The following is a 16,459-nucleotide window of genomic DNA, read 5'->3' on the forward strand; positions in this document are numbered from 1 at the left end:
TCACTATTCTTCCCACTGACACAAATGATGGGACACTATTCCTCCCACTGACACCAATGACGGGGCACTATTCCCCCCCACACACTGACACCAACGATGGGACACTATTCCTCCCCCCACTGACACCAATAATGGGGCACTATTTCTCTCCCCACTGACACTAATGATGGGGCACTATTCCTCCCACTGACACCAATGATGGGGCACGTTTCTTCCCACTGACACCAATGATGGGGCACATTTCTTCCCATTGACACCAATGATGGGGCACTATTCCTCCCACTGACACCAATGATGGGTCACTATTCCTCCCACTGACACCAATGATGGGGCACTATTTTGCTCCATAAGGCACACTTGGGGGGAAATGTCTGTGCGTCTTATGGAGCGGCCGGCCTAGTATTCCCGCCACCGTTGTATGTCCGCAGTCTCTGGTCATCTCCTGTACTGTGTCCGCATTTGTTCATAGTTTTTTTTTTTTTTTTAAACTATAGTCCGGCCCTGCAACGGACTGAGGGACAGTGAACTGGCCCCCTGTTTAAAAAGTTTGAGGACCCCTGATCTAGAGTGTTTTTTATAATTTTTATTTTTTACACACTAGTTTTTTGTCTCTCTGAAAGGACAAAGAGATACAATGTATCTCTCTCCTCCATTCAGAGAGCGAAAACAAGGGGGGGGACGGGCTTCACAGTGACTGATCACTGTGATAGCCAATCAGAGGCTATCACAGCGATCCGGTGACTAGGAATTCTGGGTCTCGATCGTTAGAACGTGACCCGGGGCTCTCAGTGACACCCCGGTCTTTGTGCTGGCAGCGCACCATGCGGCGCACTCCCAGCAGAAAGACAGGTACACAAATTAGTAGCCCCACGGAAAAAAGCCCAGTTCTATGAGGCCGCTAATTTGCATGCGGTCGACATCAAGGGGTTAATAGCTTCTGTGAATATCACTGATATCTTCCAACCAATCAGTCATTAAATATCTTCCACAGAGTTCATATTGTTTTGCTGGACCAAATTCTATTTGTTTTTGGTATCTGGTTCATTATATAACATTTCAGATTTATTCAACTTTTTACATCTAAAGAAAGAGAACAGAGGTGATATGAGAGAGGATATATTCTGGTATGTCACCACTTCAGGTGGTAGTATCTGAGCAGCTGCTTTTTCAGTGTCTTCTCTGGCCCATTGCCATTGGTTTGCCAACCAGATCACAAACTGCCAGCCATTCTGTGACATCTTCACCAACACTTCTGGGCGGAGCTTTACTAAGCTACATTTCTGACACCTTTAAATTTATAAGTAATACAATACCAGGAGCAGCTGCAGAATCTGCAAAGACACACCAGGACTAATACAGTAAAATACAAAACACGTCATCTTCATGTGGTTTCACATTTATTTTTCTGATAAAAAACAGTCTTTAGTAACATTTAAAGTAGTTGTCTTCATTTTATTCACATTCTAATTCCATCTTAAAGGGAATTCTTTAACTTGCATTCACATATATACATAACTGTCTATACTGAATCTAGCCAGTGATTACAACATAGATCATGCCCGCATCCAGGACGTCCCCTATCCTCTGGAACTCCCTGCCCCAACCCATCAGATTATCACCTACTCTCCTCTCCTTTAGGCGCACCCTGAAAACCCATCTCTTCAGGGAAGCCTACCCCACCCCCTGCTAACTTGCCGACCTCCTCCACTCTTCCTACCACTCCATCCCCCACAGCTATCTCCTCCTGTGCCACCATCCCCTCCCTCCTAGATTGTAAGCTCCAAGGAGCAGGGCCCTCGATCCCCTCATGTTTTGCATTGTATTGGTATTGTTCTGTCACATGTTCTGTCCCCCTTTGTAATGTACAGCGCTGACCGAACTATTGGCGCTTTATAAATACTGTATAATAATAATAATAGATGCAGAGATGGAAAGGATAATACCCAGGAAGATTTCCCCTCCCCCCTAAACAATACTTACTGCTTTAATTAGCAGAACGTGCACAACAATCCTCAGTCTGTGGCACCCATGAGGACCAATGAGAAGTCTCCGACACATTTGGAGTTGTGGGGTTTGTAGGCATCCTTTCAGTATCTTGGATCATTTTCTAGTTCACAGATTTCAATCCTTTTCTACAGTTAGAAGATAACTCTTCACTCCCAGAACTTTGTCTTCAATTTATTTTCAGTGTTGGAAAAAAGATGCCTTTTCACATCATATGTCTGCTTATTAAATTCCAAACAATTTCTATTCTAGACAGAACTTTTTGGGCACACCCGGATATTGCCAAGTGCAAACAAGTACAGGTGTTAGAAGCTGATTTTCAGATTTCACTGCTGGTACTTCTGATGTTCAGATTAGACAATAAATACCAACTACAAGTATGCTATTCTGCCACATGCTGATAAAAAGAGCACCTGTCACTCACAGATATGAAAAATACATACATCTGGGGTGGGTGGTTCGCTGCAATCGTTCTTAAAAGTCCCAACAATCCTAAAATCACAGAAGTGCACATTTTCTACCAGCCATGAATATTTCCATGTATGTTGTTATAGAATATGACAGGTTCTCAAATCAGACTGTGTATTTCTTAAAAAGAAAGATACAGAGCCAGAATGGAATAAAGAGAAAAGAAACTATCTGTGATCTTCTCCTTTGTGGACTTGCAAAGACAAAAATTGAGTTACTTATATATTCCTATAACAGATGTCTTCTTACTCTCAGAAGAAGTTTATTCGGTAATCCTGTCTATAGATGTGAGGAACGCTTTGAAAAACGGAGTTCAACTCACGAAACGCGTCAGTTTTCCTACCAGGAACCATCATCACAGGACTCCAGTCATGTGACATTGACCCATTTGGCTTCATGTTCATTTTTTACGTTCGTTTTGTGAGTATCCATTTGTTACGTTTTTAATAAATTCACTTGTAACCACGGTAATGCACAAGGAGAGTGCGCCATTTTGTGCTTTTCTTTTCTCACTCTGGTAATACATGCTATCCCATATTTGTGGATATACAGCCCCCATTTTATAAATCTAATGTGGCGCGTATACCATTTCTTTGCACACTTTGACTGTTTCAAATGAATCAGAAGATTTGTGAAAACTAAACAAAAGAAGACATACTGTATCTGCAGCTCCATATCAGCTAGGCTCTCCTCTTTACCTAAACAAGAGAACTGAGCTGTTTATATACTCAACCAATAAAAGTATCTTTTGGGGTCCATTCATATTTATGTTTTATGATAATGATCACAGTGTGGCTTGGGGTATGTAGAGGCGATTCATTATCCATAGCACCCCAATGCTCTATTACAGTAGCAGGCAGTGCACCTGCACTGCAGAACACAATGGTGCACTTGTCATGCACTGCATTAGAGGAAAGGGTCAGGTCCATTCCTCCATGTGATATGGTGCACTGCCAGCCTATTCAAATGAATGGATTGCCTTAATGTGGTGCAACTTGTCACACTGAGTTAGCACAGATGTATTTACACAAATCTTCGTGTGATTTGGCCCTCAATATGTCCAAGAAAAACCCAAAGTGATAAAAATCAGTGACAGCAAATATAAGTGGTTGTGAGTCAGAGAAGCAGTTCAGCTCAGCCCTTATTTCTCCTAATCTGGCCATTCATGGATTGAAATTTGACTGGATCAGCTGGGGCTGGCCAAATATCAATCCATGTATGGAGATGTGGTTGTATAGAAATCAATCTACCATTAAACTTCTGTACAACCACCCTGCCAGATATTCCCCACTCAATCAGCACCACTTGCTATAGTCAGCAGAACTGATCAGTGTGTGGATGGGGGAATCTGGTCCTTTTTGTTTTCATTCAACCCGCTGGTTGAATTAAAAAGGAATCATCTATGGGCTGCCTTACAAGCCAAAAGGTGAGTTTATAGAGGGAGATTTACTCCATTGAAATCCATTATACTTTACATATTATTGGACAAATATAAACTATACTGTATATAACAGAATGATTTCCCCTAACCTATCTAGTCCTATTTATGAACCAGAAATAGTTCCAATGCTTTTATGAGTCATAGCAGACCTGTGATATTTCCTCTAAAGGACTCCTAAAATGTAAGATATCCTCACCCTGGGCATTTCATCATTATAGAACTTCATCCCTTCATCATTATAGAACTGCCAGTTGTAGTTGTTGCTTGCTGCCTCCAGTGCTGTAGTGGAAGCTGCTCTATGTTATGGTGCAATAAGTCAGTGGAGATCCTAATGTCAGGGCCCCTTGCTGGTTCACAGAGGAAATAAGGGAGAGAAGAGGGGCAGCAGCCAGCACACAGCCTGGTTTGCTCCGAAAGACACTTTTTGACTTGTTCAGCCAGTTTTAAGTGTGAAACGCATTTTCATACTCAGATTTTTGAATATCAATTGTTGACAGAGCTGTGAATATAGAACGTTCCTTGGGAATATGAGGCAGTATGTAGTTGGTTTTCTTTGGGCAACTTACATTCAGGTCTTCGCTTCCTTGGAGTTGTCAAGTGGTGTCAGAAGCTGTAAAATATAAAACAATGATTTCCATGTACTTCCATTCTGGTACTAACATGGCTATATCAGTTCATATTATTCACATTCATTTGCATATGTGAAATTAATAATATAATTATTATTCTTATTGTTATAAGTAGTATCATCATTATTATTATTATTATTTCAATATCAAGCAATAGTTATTAAGTCTCTAGAGGTTTATAATATACGATTTCATAATGTAGAAAATTTACATTTAAATGTTCAACTTTTCACCACTACCAATAAAAACAACTTTGACAAGAGGTGAAATAGAATCTGGGACCGTCTGCTGAAGTAAATAGCTTGTAATATGGGAAAGCTTTGTAAATTAATTAAACAGGTCCATAGAAATGGGTCTGCCTATGTCTTAACTAATACTTTGAAATATTCTTGAATAGGAAAACACTCTGGGTAATTAACTTCACATCAGAGTATGTATAATGTATATGTATGTATGTATGTATGTATGTATGTGTATATATATATATATATATATATATATATATATATACACATATATATATACATATATACAGGTGCAAGAAAAAGTATGTGAACCCCTTGGGATTACGTGGAGTTTTGCATGAATTGGGCATAAAATGTGCTCTGAACGTCATTTAAGTCACAACAATAGAAGAACACAATCTGCTGAACAGAATACTACACAAACATTAGATGTTGCCATGGTTTAATTGCACATAACATGTAAACATTCACAGTGCAGGGAGGAAAAAGCATGTGAGGCCCTAGCTTAATGACTTCTCCCAGAGCTAATTGGAGCCAGGAGTGAGCCAACCTTGACTCCAATCAGTGTGATGATATTGGATGTGTTGCTGACAGCTGTCCTGCCCTTAAAAAACACACACCTGTTTTGGGTTTACTGGTTTCAAGAAGCACTGTCTGATGTGAACCATGCCTCGCAGAAAAGAGCTCTCGGAAGACCTACGATCAAGAATTGTTGACTTGCATGAAGCTGGAAAGGGTTACAAAAGTATCTCCAAAAGCCTTGATGTTCATGTGTCCACGGTAAGACAGACTGTCTACAAATGGAGAAAGTTTAGCACTGTTGCTACTCTCCCTAGGCGTGGTCGTCCTGTAAAAATGACTGCAAGAGCACAGCGCAGAATGCTCCATGAGGTAAAGAAGAATCCCAGAGTGTCAGCTAAAGACCTACAGAAATCTCTGGCACATGCTAACATTTTTGTTGACACATCTACAATAAGGAAAACATTAAACAAGAATGGAGTACTTGGGAGGACACCACGGAGGAAGCCATTGCTGTCCAAAAAGAATATTGCAGCACGTTTGAAGTTTGCAAAAGAGCACCTGGATGTTCCACAGCACTACTGGCAAAATATACTGTGGACAGATGAAACCAAGATTGAGTTGTTTGGGAAGAACACACAACACTATGTGTGGAGAAAAAAAGGCACAGCACACCAACATCAAAACCTCATCCCTACTGTAAAACATGGCGGAGGGAGCATCATGGTTTGGGGCTGCTTTGCTGCCTCAGGGCCTGGACGGATTGTTGTCATTGATGGGAAAATGAATTCCAGAGTTTATCAAGACATTTTGCAGGAAAACGTACGACCATCTGTCCGCCAACTGAAGCTCCGCAGAGGATGGGTGATGCAACAGGACAATGACCCAAAGCATACAAGTCATTCAACAAAACAATGGCTGCAACAGCACAGAATACGCCTTCTGGAGTGGCCCAGTCAGAGTCCTGACCTCAACCCGATTGAAATGCTGTGGTATGACCTTAAGAGAGCGATTAACACCAGACATCCCAAGAATATTGCTACACTGAAACAGTTTTGTGAAGAGGAGTGGTCCAAAATTACTCCAGATCGTTGTGCAGGTCTGATCTGCAACTACAGGAAACGTTTGGTTGAGGTTATTGCTGCCAAAGGAGGGTCAACCAGTTACAATAACGTAGATCGTAGCAACCAATCATATTGCACCACATGTAATTCTATGGTGAAACTTTGTTAAAAAAAATGGCCTGGTCCTTCTTTCTTCAGGCAAGTAATGCACTTGCTCCCGGTTGCAGCTGGTGTTAATAAAGCCTTCTGTTCCTTTGGAAATTCACTACCTGGTTGTTTTTGTTACTTTCCACATCAAATAACAGATATATGTCACACATTGCCAGTATACAGCGCACTTCAATGGAGTAACAAGATGGATGGTAGAGGCAGCAACCAATACCATATCCATGGTGGGACCCGGCACAGACTAATACAAGAACTTGGGTCTCTTTTCTCCTCCTTATACCAATATCAACAAGTAACAGCTTATGTCAGGGATGATCAAATGGCCCTCCTAACAGTAAACATTTGTGATGGGTGAAGGAGCGTGGGTTTGAATCATTGCAAATTGCTGACATTTTTACTGAATACACCCAAACATTAATGAAAAGGCGAATCATGAAAATCAATTGTGTCCATTTTCAATGCCAAAAGGTAAGGCATTGTCAGATAAAGCTGGGTATGACCAGACGGAACATATACTAATGATTTTTTTTTTTTAATTTGCCAGTTATTTTTACAAACACCCAGACTTGAAGGCTACTTAAAATGGCTATACAGACAGGATTTAAAAAACAAAAAAAACAAACAAATAAATCATACTTGCCTGCACTGTGCAATGGTTTTGCACAGGAGTAGCCTCAATCCTCCCCTTCATTGCTCCATCGATGGCAAGTCTGCCCCCCCCCCCCCCAGCTGAGTGCCCCCCAAGCAAGCTGCTTGCATTGGGGCACTTGCCCATTCCTCGTTCCTGAGCCACCTCTGTGTGTCTATTGGAGCCCCACCCCCTTCTCCTTCCTCACTGGTGTGACTGACAGCAGTGGGAGCCCCAGAACCTGTGTCATTAATATGTGTAAGGTTTAGGAATGAGATGGCAACCTTTAAGAAGAGACCTGGGAGAGCCTCAGCTCTCATGCACATTGTTCGATCTCAGGAACGAGCTCAGGTAAGTCTTAGGGGGGCTGCGGGGGGAATTCACACTGAAGGCTTTTTCCCTTCATGCACAGAATGCATAAAGGTAAACAATCTTCAGTCTTTACAACCACTTTAAAATCCTTCTAACACTAAATATTTTATGAAAGCAGAGACCCTGGAGAATGAAATAGTACACTAAAGTTCATTTAAAAAAAAACATAAACATAATAACCTTTTTTTGGTAAAATATAAAATATGAGGAAGCACTGAGTAAATAGATAATAACCATGTCAAGCCCTAATATTATGTGCACTCCTGATTGGTGACAAACTTTGACACCCTAAATGTTTCTAATATATCTATATTATAATATAGATTTGAAGGGGACCGCAGGGTCAAAACAAAAAAGTGTGCATTTCCCAAAAGGTTTTTTTAAAAAGGTGAACCCTATGGAAAAGAGGATCTGCAGATATCCAGGTCTGGTGGCTGACGTTTGCCAACTCGAACTTTGAGCTCCCTCCATAGATTTTCAGTCGGATTAAGGTCTGGAGACCAGCTAGGCCACTCCAGGACCTTAATGTGCTTCTTCTTGAGCCACTCCTTTGCTGCCTTGGATGTTTGTTTTGGGTCATTGTCATGCTGGAACACCCATCCACAACCCATTTTCAATGTCCTGACTGAGGGAAGGAGGTTCTCACCCAAGATTTGATGGTACATTGCCCCATCCATCCTCCCTTTGATACTGTGCAGTTGTCCTGTCCCCTTTGCAGAAAAACACCCCCAAAGCAGAATGTTTCCACCACCATGTTTGATAGTTGGGATAGTGTTCTTGGGGTCATAGGCAGCATTCCTCCTCCTCCAAACACAGCGAGTTGAGTTGATGCCAAAGAGCTTGATTTTGGTCTCATATCACCACAACACAGTCAACCAGTTCTCCTCTGCATCATTCAGATGTTCAGTGGCAAATTTCAGATGGGCCTGGACATGTGCTTTCTTGAGCAAAGGGACCTTTCGGGCACTGCAGGATTTGAATCCTTGTCGGCATAGTGTGTTACCAATTGTTTTCTTGGTGACTGTGGTCCCAGCTGCCTGGAGATCATTGACAAGATCCTCACGTGTAGTTCTGGGATGATTCCTCACTGTTCTCATGATCATTGACACTCCATGAGGTGAGATCTTGCATGGTGTACCAGACCTGGGAGATTGACAGTTGTTTTGACTGCTTCTAATCTCAGCTTGTTGCCTGTATGAAAGACACCTGGTAGCCAGAAATCCTGCTGAATGATAGGGGATCAAATACTTATTTCCCTCATGTACATGCAAATCTGTGCATAATTTGTTAGAAATGCATTTCTTTCGAATGTTTTGCTGCTCTTCTGTCTCTCAGTGTTTCAATACACCTACCATTTTTAGACTGATCATTTCTTTGTGAGAAAATATTCAAAATCAGCAGGGGATCAAATACTTATTTCCTTCACTGTACATGTACATCACTGCATTCAAGCAGTTATACCTGAAAGATGGCTGCAGATGTCAGCCACGATCCAGGTATCGTTTGTTCTGTCGGTGATGCCCTACACCGTAAAAGCAATCCTAGCAGCTAATTAGCCACTGGATCACTTTTAGAAGTGTCAGGAGGGATCATCCCCCTCCTGCCGCTCTCCGATGCTCTTCTGGGCTCTTCTGTCCCACTGTCCCATCCTATCCGGCGCCTGCGGCCAATGACAATAGAGGTGATTGGACATTGGAAGCAGTTAGCATTTCATCACTTCCAGTTAGGGAAAACGTAAACAGAGCAATTTAATCTGGAAAACATGAGATCAATGTTTTTTTTATCTCATGCTTTCAAGGGTAGGGGAGAGACCTGGGTTCTTAAAGATCCCACATGTCTCCATAAAGAGGACCAGTCATGCTTTATTGCTATCACAAGTGATGTTTACATTTGTTGTAACAGCAATAAAAGTGATGAAACTAAAAAACTAAAAGGAACAGTGTAAAAATGAAAAAATAAATACAAATTTTTAAAGCACCCCTATCCCCTGTACTCATGCGCAGAGGCAAATGCTTATGTAGGGTTCGCATGCAAATGTAGATGGTGTTCGCACCACACATGTGAGGCATTACCTAGAACGTTATAGCCAGAGCAATCATTCTAGCTCTAAGCCTCCTTTGTACCTCTAAACTGGTAACCTGTAAAAAGTTTTAAAACATCACCTATGGAGATTTTTAAATATAGTTTGTCGGCATTTGCGAGCATGTGCAATAAAGCGTGAGATGTTAGGCATCTATTTACTTAGTGAAACATCATCTTTTATATTTTACCAAAAAAAGGGTTGTATATTGTGTTTTGCATTAAAATGTAATAAAGTGTATCTTTTGCAACAAAATTGTGTTTAAAACACTGCTGCACATATACCGTGTGACACAAAAAAATTGAAATGACCACCATTTTATTCTCTAAGGCCTCTGCTACAAAAAATATATAATGTTTGGGGGTTCTAACAAAAAATACAGATTTTTAAATGTAGGAGAGAAGTGTCAGGATAGGCCTGGTCTTCACGTGGTTAAATGAGTGCTGAGGATACTATAATAGAATTTCATTACTAAGTTTTACTTTAAGGGTGTCCATTCAATTGTAATAATAATTAGTGAGGTACAACTGTAAATTCAGCAATCGTTTTCAACAGCAATGATGAGAAAATTCTGGAGGAAAAGGATGGGAAATTTTTCTTAAATTAAAATATTTCTAACAGCATATGTAATTTAGTTCGGGAAAGTCCATTCACTATACACTGAAAGTTAAATGCAAACAAAATTTTGAACTACTTTTGAATGGCATTTGTTAAGTCTTCAAAATGTACTGAGAATTTTCATATGAATGTTTTTTTTTGTATGGAAAAATATATTAGTGTATAGCCAGCTTTACTAGTAAAATCTATTTGGATGAGGTCAGGATGTCCAATCTTTTTTTCATATATTTTGGCTTTATGGACGTGTTAAACCCTTTTGAAGAGAAGTTCTAACTGTCTACATCTTGACGGCTGCCAGGAGAACCATTCCTCTACATTGGCTATCTACTACAACTCCCTCTTTGTCTGGATTGTTGAAGGTTATAGGAGAATGGAGTACCTAACTGCTCTTTATAGTGACACCCTTACTCTGTTTAAAGTCATATTGATCGATGGGTACTTTGTATTTCTTCCGTTTGCGAATAATCACTCCAATTGTCTCCTCACCAAGCTTCTTGCTGATGGTCTTGTAGCCCATTCCAGCTTTGTGCAGGTCTATAATATTGTCTCTGATGTCCTTTGATAGCTCTTTGGTCTCTTTTGCCCATTATGGTGAGGTTTGGATGGAAGAAAGAGCTTTTGTGGACAGGTGTCTTTTATACACATAATGAGTTGTCGTTAGGAGCACCTTCTTAAATTGACAGGACTAATCTGTGTACCACATGAGCACATAGCCAGTCTGTGGGAGCCCGAATTATTGTTGGTTGGCAGGGGATCAAATACTTATTTTACTCACTGAACTGCAACTCAATTTATAACATTTGTGTCTTGTGTTTTTCCTGGATTTTTGGTTGATATTCTGTCTCTATCATTTAAAATACACCTATGGGGGCACATGCGCGGCCGGCTCCCGTATGGACGTGTAGTGTGAACCGCTCTGTCCAGCCGCCAGAACGATCGCGGCTCACACAGACCCCAGGGGATTCTGACACCACAGCGACCTGTAATAGAGGTGCCCGAACCTCCCCAGACATGCCCCGCAGGAGGAAAACCCCGGGGCAGCCGGGGAAACTGACACATTTCTTCCCTGCCATCATGGCAGGGATCCAAGATGGCGCCAGCGGCAGTGACATGAGAGACAGCAGGCAGCAAGGGGACTACTCTGCCCAGCAACAAGACCACAGGCTGCGATATCCACTGTATCCAGGGGACCCTGGTGAGTTGTCTCCCCCTCTGTCCCCCACCACAAGAAGCCCAGCCAAGTCCAGAATCAGACTGGACCCTGAGCAGCAGCAGACATACCAGGCCCTCAGTGATTCACCCCCACAGCTACACACAGACCTCCCTGTCATAGAGGCATTCCCAGCAACAGATCAACCAGTAACTGAGATATGCATGAAGAACATGCTATTATCTCTTAAACAAAGCCTGCATAATGATTTATCATCATCTTTGGTACACATCACTAACGTGGTCAAACACCAAGAACAAAGAATACAACATATTGAAACCAAAATGGGCGACATCATTATAGCGCACAATGATTTGATTGACGCACACACAGATCATACCTCGGACATTGAACAAATTAATTTGAAACTAGCCGACCTGGAAGATCGTTCAAGGCGTAACAATATCAAGTTTAGGGGTATACCTGAAAGCGTCACTAATGAAGCATTACTATCCTATATACAACAATATATAAAAGTCCTCATTCCATCCATCTCAGATCTGGAGCTGGCTATAGACCGAGCCCACCGCCTACCTAAACCAACATTCCTATCGGCCTCCATTCCTAGAGATGTTTTAGCCCGGATTCATTTCTACCACATAAAAGATAAAATTATGCTGACAGCCAGAAATACATCTACACTCCCACCATCACATGCAAATATCCGGTTATTCGCAGACCTCTCGAAGACCACGCTGCTTAACCGCAAAAAGATGATTACCATTACTAAAGCCTTAAGGAACCATGGTATAGCATACCAATGGGGATTCCCCACGAAACTAACCGTAAAACAACACGGTAAAGCCTTCACCATTAAAAACCTCGAAGCAGGCCTGGACCTGCTTAAAGCCTGGAAAATAATACCTGAAGACACACCACAAAACGCACCTACTCATTCTCAGAGTATGGAAGCTGATTAAGCGTGTCACTACTCTCACCCGCTATAACATCAACGTAGCACCTCAAAGATGTCGTTTCCCCTCAATAATCTCTGGCGATCGGCCTAGTTTTTGGAAATTATATGTTACCAGGAATTGTTTGGCTTGACTATTTTTATGGCCAAAGCCTGTTTGAACCCCCCACATCTGAAGTAGCAATACAAGCTACTCAGACCAGTTGCATTTTCCGCAAGTCTTTTTTTTACCCCCCTCCTTTTTTCCTCTCACCTCCCTCCTTGGCACCATCACCAGTCGCTCAAATCCGCCTTAACACCTACAGATTAATGATGAACTTTCATGGAAACTTCACCTTAATCCAGCAACCGAACCTAAACCGATTTCTCACTTCTGATTACCTCCTCCCTCACATGGAGATGCTCGCACAATCTCACATCCCCTCAAATATCACCTCAAACATTTCGCTTAGCACTTTAAGACCTGCACAATGATCAACATCACATCCCTTAATGTCCGTGGCTTAAACTCTCCATTCAAGAGATCGATGCTCCAAAAAGAAACTAGGAAATTCCAGACCGATATAGTCTTTATTCAAGAATCCCACTTCGCTACAAACAAGATACCCAAATTCCACCTCCATCGTTTCCCAAACATCTTCATGGCCACGAACTTAAAAAAAAAAAAAACGGGGTCATTACAGCCATAAAAGACTCTATCCAGTTCCGACACATATCAGAAACCATTGACCCTCAAGGTCGCCACCACAAAAATTCCTAGACAATACCAACTTACCACGTCTCTCAGCATCCCAACTTACTTCGCTATCGATACCAATCTGCCCTGCAGAAATTGACCGTAGCATAAAAACACTACCCCTAAACAAATCCCCAGGAAATGACGGTTTTACCAACGAATACTTTAAAATAATGGCATCCAACCTCACAACGCATTTATCTGAAATATTTAACCATGTTGCCTCTACGGGAATATTCCCCTCTGAAATGCTACAGTCAGTAATTACAACCATTCCCAAACCAAACAAAGATCCCCAACTGGTACAAAACTATAGACCGATCTCTCTATTAAACACGGACATAAAGTTATATGCCAAAATAATTGCCCAAAGATTACTTCCTTACCTCCCCACACTAATCCACCCTGACCAGGTAGGATTTATCCCCGGTAGACAAGCACCAGACGCTACTAGAAGAATAATATCCCTCCTCCACAAGCTTGAAACCACCAAACAACCCTCATTACTCTTATCTTTAGACGCTGAAAAAGCATTTGATCGAATCCATTGGCTTTTTATGAAACTCACACTCCAAAAATTTGGTCTTACAGATTGGATGTTATCGGCAATACTCGCCCTCTATTCCAAACCATCTGCTACAGTTCTAACTAATGGTACACTCTGAAAACCCTTCCAAATTTCTAATGGCACCAGACAAGGCTGCCCCCTCTCTCCCATAATTTTCACTTTATTAATTGAACTCTTGGCCTCTAAACTCAGGGATGACCCAACATTCACAGGTATTACACATTCCAAAATGGATCATAAAATTAGCCTTTTTGCAGATGATATCATCCTAATGGTTACTAATCCCTACAAATCACTTCAATCGATACGCAGGCACCTCCACAACTACTCAGAAGTCTCCTACTACAAGCTCAATGAACCAAAATCCTCCATCTTAAGCCTATACACTCCTCCTAAGACCCAAACTTTGCTGAGCAAGCATTTTTCCTTCACTTGGGAACTACACAGCATTCCATACCTGGGAATAAAGATCACACCCTCAACTAACCAGTTATATGAAGCTAACTACAAACTTCTACTTGACTCCATTCCACGGGAGCTTAAACAACTGCACACACCCACATTATCGACAATGGGTAGAATAGCAACTTTAAAAATGTGCATATTACCTAAAATACTTTACATTTTCCGTACTCTTCCTATTCCAGTTCCTAATACCTTTTTTTCCAAACTCCAAGCGATACTAAATAAATTTATGTGGAACAAAAAAAAGCCTAGATGCACGACAAATCTACTAATAAGACCTTCCTCCAGAGGAGGAGCAGGTCTTCCTCACTTAAAATCTTACTACAACGCTGCGCTCCTAGACCAGCTCTTCTTCTGGTGGCATCCTACCAGAGATAAATTATGGACCCACTTAGAAATTCCGTCACATCTCCCACATACTCCTGACAATCTATTATTCCTTCCTCTAAATAGCCACATTCTTCCATTATCTAAACATCCATGTATAAAAGCCTCCTTACAGGCCTCGTCTGACCTCTTATCCTTTAATTACCCAGACAATGAAACAACAAAAATTCCTACTCCAATTTCTACACTGCACCTCATCATTCCCTCATTAAACCTGACACAATGGGAAAATCAAGGTATAACCCGTATTCGAGACTTATATACAGATCATAAGCTAAAACCCTTTGCTAAAATCCAAGAAAAGTTTAACCTCCCTGACAATGAAAAATTCACATACATGAGAATTGCTCACTCCTTACATACAATAGATATATCTCTAGAACTAACAATTCCCTCCACGGCATACCTCTTCTTTCAGAGAACACATTACCCCAAGAAGGGAATCTCAACCTTCTATTCGATTATAAATAACACTCAGTTTAATATACATACCACTTCCCTGACTAACTGGGAAAAAATATTCCACCAACCGTTCTCTCCTTACACTTGGTCGAAAACCTTCAATATCACATACAAAGCATCCAAATGTAACTCCCACTGGGAAGCATACATGAAAATCCTACATCAGTGGTACCTAACACCTGTTAAACTCAACCTCTACTACACACAACACTCACCCAAGTGCTGGAGACAATGCGGAGAAATAGGAACGATCCTCCATATACTTTGGTCATGTAAATCTCTCACATCGTATTGGAACAGAGTATTCCAATTGATCTCCACCATATCTAAAGTTCCAACGACTCCAAACCCAGCAATAGCTCTCCTTCATATAGGAATAGAAAATTTTCCCGTGGACTCTCGTACTATCATAATTCACGTACTAGCAGTAGCAAAAAACATTATCACTAAATTATGGAAATCCATCTCATCCCCCTCGCTCTCAACCCTCATTATTGAGCTTAATCTCCATTGTGAGATGGAAAAGAGAACAGCAATCCAAAATTTTTCATATCACAAATTCTACTTTCAATGGTCTCGGTGGCTTCAAGACCCTAATTGCTCTGTTAATTGACATCTATAATAATATACCACCATACTACTCTCAACACATTTGACTGGTGCCCCCCCTCCCCCCTCCTCTCCCTCCCTTCTAGCCCTTCTCCCCTCTACGGTTTATCACATATCCAACCATACTAAGTTCACAATCCTCTGAGCATACCTCTCAAGTATCCGAGGCCCTGCTACATCGTTCCCAGCTAAACAGTGGGAACTCGTTTTCTCTAATGTATGTTTGTTTTCTTGATTATACAATTTATTGTGAACATTTCTCGTTCTATATTTGTGTCACATGTTGTGATAAATTGTTGAAAATTTCTTCAATAAAAACCATTTGAATATAAAATACACCTATGATAAAAATTATAGACCCTTCATTTCTTTGAAAAGGGCACACTTACAAAATCTGCAGGGGATCAAGTAAATATTTTTCCCACTGTATGCAGTCATCTTCAGGTGATTGGTCACTGGAAAAAAAGCTTCCGCGACATCCCCTTTATAACCCCTCCCACTGCCAGATAGCCTCAATTTTGTAGCAAGCAATGGGGAGATCAAAAAAACAGGGGGAGGGACCTGTGACCTGTACTGTACTCCAAGAAATAGATTGTACAGGTACAATTTCCCATTTTATTAGTCATACAGTACGGCACACAGGATCTCTTGTCTTTGTCATGGGATGTCCAAAAGCAGTCCAACCGAGTGGTGAGCATAAAACACACACAGCTCCAAGTAACAATCAGTCCAGATGGGAAAACCTCATCCCTAAACAAAATGGCCCAGGACCACTTTGCCTTCTTTTTGTACTTTATATGAGGAATTAGTCCCTATGGAAAGCACTGTTAATAATAAGTAGGAGGTTGTCATGAAAGTCTGGATTACATTGTT

General features: G+C 41.2%; 1 protein-coding gene across 3 annotated transcripts in view; it reads right to left on the reverse strand.

Moving 5' to 3' along the window:
• Positions 1 to 1,380: 1,380 nt before the first annotated feature.
• Positions 1,381 to 16,459, reverse strand: part of LOC149440792 (class I histocompatibility antigen, F10 alpha chain-like) — an 81,430-nt gene continuing 66,351 nt past the window's right edge. For 2 of the 3 annotated variants that reach the window (XM_089658129.1, XM_089658132.1), the window contains one exon: positions 1,381 to 4,523. In XM_089658129.1, the coding sequence (XP_089514255.1) occupies positions 4,507 to 4,523 (17 nt within the window). In that variant the 3' untranslated portion in view covers positions 1,381 to 4,506. The remainder of the gene's footprint in view (positions 4,524 to 16,459) is intronic. The other variant, XM_089658130.1, reaches the window with a different exon arrangement.

The sequence above is a fragment of the Staurois parvus genome, unplaced genomic scaffold (genome assembly GCF_062004578.1).
Source record: "Staurois parvus isolate SC_StPar_1 unplaced genomic scaffold, SC_StPar_1.0 ptg001052l, whole genome shotgun sequence".
Classification (NCBI taxonomy): Eukaryota; Metazoa; Chordata; class Amphibia; order Anura; family Ranidae; genus Staurois; species Staurois parvus.